The sequence below is a fragment of the Euphorbia lathyris genome, chromosome 7 (assembly GCF_963576675.1).
Source record: "Euphorbia lathyris chromosome 7, ddEupLath1.1, whole genome shotgun sequence".
NCBI classification, from domain to species: Eukaryota; Viridiplantae; Streptophyta; class Magnoliopsida; order Malpighiales; family Euphorbiaceae; genus Euphorbia; species Euphorbia lathyris.
In genome coordinates, this window is record NC_088916.1 from 75,405,594 (window position 1) to 75,412,642 (window position 7,049).

At 36.1% G+C, this 7,049-nt stretch overlaps 1 protein-coding gene across 1 annotated transcript; it reads left to right on the forward strand.

Annotated features, from left to right (window-relative positions):
- The first annotated feature begins 547 nt into the window (after window positions 1–547).
- On the forward strand, window positions 548–3,629 carry LOC136235073 (uncharacterized). Its single transcript, XM_066024592.1, has 2 exons — window positions 548–1,302; window positions 2,121–3,629. The coding sequence occupies exons 1-2, from the start codon at window positions 726–728 to the stop codon at window positions 2,762–2,764; spliced, it is 1,221 nt and encodes a 406-aa protein (XP_065880664.1). The 5' UTR covers window positions 548–725; the 3' UTR covers window positions 2,765–3,629.
- Window positions 3,630–7,049: the final 3,420 nt, after the last annotated feature.

Consider the following 7,049-nt stretch of genomic DNA (forward strand, 5'->3'; position numbering starts at 1 on the left):
TAGCCCTCTAAACTTACATAAAATATAATCAATTAATCATTCGGTTGCAAAAAAAAAAAAGTTAAATACAGAATATGTTTTATACATACTTCATAAAATAAATTTAAAATGAAGTTTTGTACAAACTATAAAATTTGTCTTCTCTAATATTAGAAGCGCATACTCTAATCTTGATCATTTTACTTTTTTGAAGATGTATGCAATATATCTTTCGTATTTAACTTATTTTTTTATATATAATCAAATGATTAATTGATTATATTTTAACGGAACATTTTAGATAAATTTATGAGGTTATCAGGACACTTCAAAAGTTCACAGAGCGGATCAAGGTTTTTGCACAAGTTGATTGGGTAAATAATGTATCAAGCCAAAAAGAGAACTAAAATTAGTACACTTTTCAAGTTTCAAGACTAAATAAATAATCAATCAATAAACTAAAAACTGTTACTAAGCAATGGAGACAGTCCACCTATAAATTTAATGAGAGGAGGGACCCCATCTTGATTTCTTCATCTACTCTACTCATCCAAACTATCTCCATCCAACGGTCAGATTTCCATCATCAAAAAAAGCCCCAAAATTTGTCCATATACCATCTAAATTTAGCTAAAAAAAAGGACACACTTCCCATAATAGTACAGAAACTCATCTCAGCTCTGCAACTGAAATCTCCATTAAAACCCACTCAAAGTTTCATACTTTAGACCTTAAAAAAAAACCCAATGGCTAAACCTAAACCCCAAACAAAACCCACAAAAGAAACCCACAAATTTCATCATAAAAAACAAGAAAAACCCCCTTCTTGGTCTGTTGTCAAAGGCCTTTTCACCTGCAAAGACCTCAACCAAGAACAGCAGCAAAACCAGAAGGAAACAAGCAAGAAACATAAACAAGAAATGGCTATGGTGGAGGAGATGGAGATTAGTACTAGTAGCAAGAAATGCAAGAAGGTGAAATGTTCAGGGTCATTATGCAGTAACACAAAGGTAATGCATAGGCCTGAAATGGCTACAGCTACTTCACCTGAACTTCTAAGGAAAAGGGGGGCTGAAATTTCATCTAGTAATTCTTCATTTTCTGCTGGGAGTTCATCAAATAGTGGTAATGTTGGATCTTCATTTAGGGGGATGCAATTTAGGAGATTTTCAGGGTGTTATGAGTGTAGAATGGTGGTAGATCCTGTTCTTGGATTCACTAGAGATCCTTCTTTGAGAAGTAGTATATGTTCTTGTCCTGATTGTGGTGAGATTTTTATGAAACCTGAAAACTTGGAGCTTCATCAGGCTGTTAGACATGCAGGTACTCTCACTATTTCATGTTCTTCAGTTTGCAGATGCATTTTGATTCCATTTTTTAATAATGCATATGCTTTAAACTTTTGATTTTACAAGTGTGAAATATTTTCTTAATCAAAACTTATCTTTGAAATATGTCAAATTAATAAAAACGCTATTGTTTTCATGTGACCGAGAGGCCACCAGTTCAAGTATTAGGAGCGGCTCCTTAAAAAAAAATGGTAATACATCCTTGTGGTGAGATCCCTTTCCAGACCCTCGTTTAATGGGGACGGATGGTACATCGAGCCGCCTTTATTGTTTTTGATTTATGGGAAATGCATCTATGGTTAAAAAGTTTGAAATGGTTTCACAAAAGTTATTAAATTTCATTTTTTTCAGTTAAAATTATTAAATTTTACATTTAATTTTAATAACATCACTCTTATTTTATGTACAAAAACTTGCCACAATATTGACATTGAAAAAAAACAATTGACTATATATCAACTAAACGTTATACCGGATATATCTTACTTTAACAATAGACATGACAGTCATGTGTACCTCGTGCCACAAAGTTATTTTTTAAAACATATTTTTATTCGACGTGGTGCTTAGTTGGTAAATTTTAATAACAACGGGTAAAATTTACCCTAAAAATCGTGTTTTTTTAAAGCGAAGTAGAATATTTTATAACTTATTGCATCAATTGATTGGTTGGATATATTGCTCTAGAATGATAGAATTTCTGCTATTTTCACTAACCCATTACATAAATCCATGTTCCCAATTCAAAATCCTAACAATTTTTCATTGTAAAAATTGGAACTTTTTTGACAGTATCTGAACTTGGGCCAGAGGATACAAGCAAGAACATAGTAGAAATCATATTCCAATCCAGCTGGTTAAAAAAACAAGCACCCATTTGCCAAATAGACAGAATCCTCAAAGTCCACAACACCCAAAGAACCATATCAAAGTTTGAAGATTACAGAGACTCCATTAAAGCCAAAGCAAACAAGCTCCCCAAAAAACACCCTCGTTGTATTGCAGATGGTAATGAACTTCTCAGGTTTTACTGCACCACTTTTACTTGCTCTTTAGGGCTAAATGGGTCCTCCAATTTATGCAATTCAATCCCAAATTGCAATGTTTGTAGCATAATCAAACATGGGTTTAGAGAATCTAGAGCTTCTGGTGGGATTTTGACCACTGCAACGAGTGGGAAAGCTCATGATAAAGCTGCAATTAATGAAGAAGAAGGAGGGAAGAGTGATGGTGATCATGGAAGAAGTGATGAGAAGAGGGCTATGTTGGTTTGTAGAGTTATAGCTGGAAGAGTTAAGAAGAGTATGGAGGGAAATATGGAGGATTATGATTCTGTTGCTGGTGAAGTTGGGGTTTACTCTAATTTGGATGAATTGTTTGTGTTTAATCCTAAGGCTATTTTGCCTTGTTTTGTTGTTATCTATAGTGGGTTTTAGTGGAGAAATTCTACTGTAGTCCGGGAACATCGGATACCGGATCGCTTAAGAGATGCACGTTCTATATTGGGTTTAGTGGAGAAGTTCTATTGTGATTCGGGAACAACGGATACCAGATCGCTAAAAGATGACACGTTCTATAATGGGTTTTTATGGAGAAGTTCTATTATGATCCGAAAACAACTACTACCGGATCGTGTCAGAGATAACACGTTCTGTAGTGGGTTTTAGTGGAAAAGTTCTATCGTGGTCCGGGAACAACTAATACCGGATTTCGTAAGAGATGACACGTTATGCAATGGGTTTTAGTGGAGAAATTCTATTGTGATTCGGGGTCAACTGATACCGAATTGTTCAAGAGATGACACGTTCTATAGTGGGTAGTAGAGAAGTTCCTATTGTGATTCGGGGTCAACTGATACCAGATTGCTTAAGAGATAACACGTTCAATGGGTTTAGTGGAGAAGTTTCTATTGTGATTCGGGATCAACTAGTCCTGGACTACTCATGAATGACACGTTAATGGTGTTGACGTATTACTTTCTAAATGGTTCGAAATTACTAGTTCTGGACTATTGTAGAAATTTTAGTTGCAGTGAGAAGTTCTATTGTGGATCGGATGCAATGGACTCGATCAATGAAAATGAAAATGTATATCACTTTATTGAGAAATGGTCAATTAAAAAAAAGTTGTATAATTGTTACATTTTCATTGGTAAAGTTCAATGGATTCGAATCATAATAGAAATTTTCATTTTTATTATGGTAAATTGTAATTTTAATTTGTGACTATTTTTCTTAATTATATTTGATTAGTCTTTCAATTTGATTAATTATAATTACACATTATAGCGGTGTTGACGTATTACCATTTAATGTGCTACTTTGGTTCGAAACTATTGTAGAAATTTTAATTTTAGTGAGAAGTTCTACAAGAATATGTATATCACTTCGATGAGAAATGATTCATTTTAAAAAAAGTTGCATAATTGTTATATTTTCATAAGTAAAGCAGATTTGAATCATAATAGAATTTTCTAAGTTTTTTTAGTATGATAAATTGTAATTTTAGAGAATGTTTTTTTACTAATTTTTTTTTCTCATATTTACATTTTTTTAGAGTTTTTAAGTGTATTATAAACAGTATTTTCCAACAGCAAATAACAAGTAAACTAAATTGACCATTAATTTGCGACACTTTGGTTAATGATTTTTGGTGACATTTTCTTTTGAAAGATTTATAAAGAATCAAATGATATATAGTAAAACTTCTGAGAGGTTTAGGGTTTTTTATTTGGAATTTAGTGTTATAATAAGGTTAAATTCAAGGACTTTTATACAAATTGAACTTTTTATTATTATTATTTTTTTTAGTAACATTTACTAAATTGATTGAATAGTTACAAAAACAAGATGGGGGATTGTGAAGAGAAACAATTAATTTAGAAGGTTCTCCAACACTGCATTAATTGAGCATTGGGTGTATCTGCCAAATCACACTTACCAAACCATATACTAATATTATTTTTTCTATTTTTTTTATATTAGTTTTGAAAAATGAAAAATAGAGCATGGGTCCTTTAAATTAATTAAAAATACATGGGTTACTATAAAAAATAAATAAATAAAATAAAAATACATGGGTTAAATTCTTGGAGAAAATGGAATCCTTGATTTAAGCTGATTTCTTGAACCACTAATTATTGATTCTTTCACATTGATATTTGATTAATTATAATTTATACGTATTAGAATAAGATATTCCTCTCAAAATAAATATGATATTAATACGTGTCACAAAACTTACAAATTCATGACAAATTTTTTTATTTTTTTTAGGGAAAAATACTATCATTAAACAGCAAGAATTGGTTCAGTACAGATAGTATCCGGTATAATAATCAGGCAATCCTTCATGAAAACAGACGGGGATATAATAGTTTTAGCCCAAGCAGCCATTCTATGAACAGCTAAGTTGCCTTCTCTATAAACAAAAGCAAAACAACAATATTGAAAACCCGAGCTAAAATTAATCACGTCTTCATACAGAAACGAAAGGGTGGCGGACGGTGGCCGTTTCTACAGCAAAGTGTCGATCACAACCTGAGCGTCGGATTCAATAATGATTCGGCAGAAGAAAAAATCCCTCACCAGTCGAAGACCAGCCATTATCGCTTCCAGTTCCGCTGCTTCAGCAGACACACACGAAACCAATGGAATCCCAGCTGACGCCATGACTCGCCCATCTTCGTTCCTCGCAACTAAGCCGGTTCTTGCGACAAGGCCATTCTCCCCAATTGCGGCATCACAATTTATTTTGGTGATACCAGGAGGGGGCGGATGCCATGTCTTGTAAGAGTCAAGGCTCGGGAGCTCAGGATTTCTGATAGGATTATCGCTTTGGCGTAGATTCCAATCATTAAAAAAGTATTGTATCTTATCAGTAAGTACTTCATCTTGGATCCAATCCTCTCCATGAACCCATTTATTTCTCCGAAACCATAGCCACCACATAGTGACAGCCGCAACTTTAAATTCTGCCTCTGAAAGACGATCCGGGCATCGTTGAATCCATTCGAGAGCATCAGACACCTGCAGTTTGTCGATTCGAACATGTAGGTTCATTCTTTTCCAAACCGATTTAGCCGCAGAGTATACCTTTAACGCGTGGATACTGTCTTCCTTTGGGGTTTGACATTTTGGACATGAATCGGACACTTGAATACCACAGTGCGATAGATTGGCATTAGTTGGCAAAATTCATGTCGAACACTTCCAAAGAAAATGGCGAATTTTTAGTAGGATATCGGTACACCATAATTTCTTCCAAACTGCTCTGCCCACTGTTCTAGATGATGAGGCTCGGCCAACAACGCTCTTCCTCTGCTGTTTGGCTAAGTAATACGCTGATTTAACCGAGAATTGCCCCGTTCACATAAGACCCCAATACCGTTCATCGTTCGGTAAACGGGAGCTGATCGGTACACCATAATTTCTTCCAAACTGCTTCGCCCACTGTTCTAGATGATGAGGCTCGGCCAACAACGTTCTTCCTCTGCTGTTCGGCTAAGTAATACGCCGATTTAACCGAGAATTGCCCCGTTCGTATGAGACCCTAATACCATTCATCGTTCGGTAAGCGGGAGCTGATCTTAATCTTCTGAATTTCCTCCCAATCGGATCTCACAAACTGATCCTGTAACACTTCTGTTTTCCATTCGCCATTACCCTTGTCAATTAATTCCTCCACCATTGTGACGCACATGTTAGCCACGCCAACCAGCGGTCGCTTTGCATTCAGGCCCACCACCCAGGAATCCTCCCAAACCTTGATATTCGAACCATTCCCGATCTTCCAAGTTAGACCACCCTGTAATAGTCCTTTAGCAGCTTGTACTCCTCTCCAGAAGAAGCTTGGTTTACTACCCATAGGTGCAGATAAGAACGAAGAGTGAGGGAAATATTTTGCTTTCAGAACCTTAGCACATAATGAATCCGGATTTTGTAGAATCCACCAACATTGTTTTGCCACCAATGCTAGGTTGAACGATTTTAACCAACGGAAGCCTAGCCCTCCATTCTCCTTTGAATTGCACATAGCCTCCCGGGATAACCAATACAGGGGCCTTTTTTGCTCATCTCCACCCCACCAATACCTACTGATAACACGTTGTATGTCCATACAAAAAGAATCTAGGAGGAGGAAACATGACATTATGTATTGAGGCATAGCTTGTATTACCATTTTAATTAGAATTTCCTTGCCCCCAGTTGATAATGGTCTCTCCTTCCAACCAGCAATGCAACGGATAATGCATTCCTTGACACCCGCAAAAATCCCCTTCTTAGATCTTCCTACAATAGTCGGTAGCCTGAGATATCTTGGTAAGCCCATGCTTTCTTTAACCCCAAGAATCTCCAAAAGTTGGCCTTTCAAAGAATTAGGCACGCCACTACTGAAAAACATCTCAGATTTATCAAAATTGACAATCTGACCCGAGCACTTCTCATACTGGTGTAAGATTGATGCTAGTGTATGGACTTCTTCTCGAGTTGACCTGCCAAAAACAATGGAATCATCAGCAAAAAAATAGGTGGGATATAGCAGGGCCTGCACGGCTTAATTTGATTCCCTATAAGTTGTTAATCCGTTCTACAGATCGAATTGCCGCTGATAGGCCTTCGGTACAAATCAGCAATAGATACGAAGAGATGGGATCTCCTTGCCGTAGTCCCCGAGAAGGCCGCATAAAACCTTCCAGAACCCCATTAATCCGTACAGACA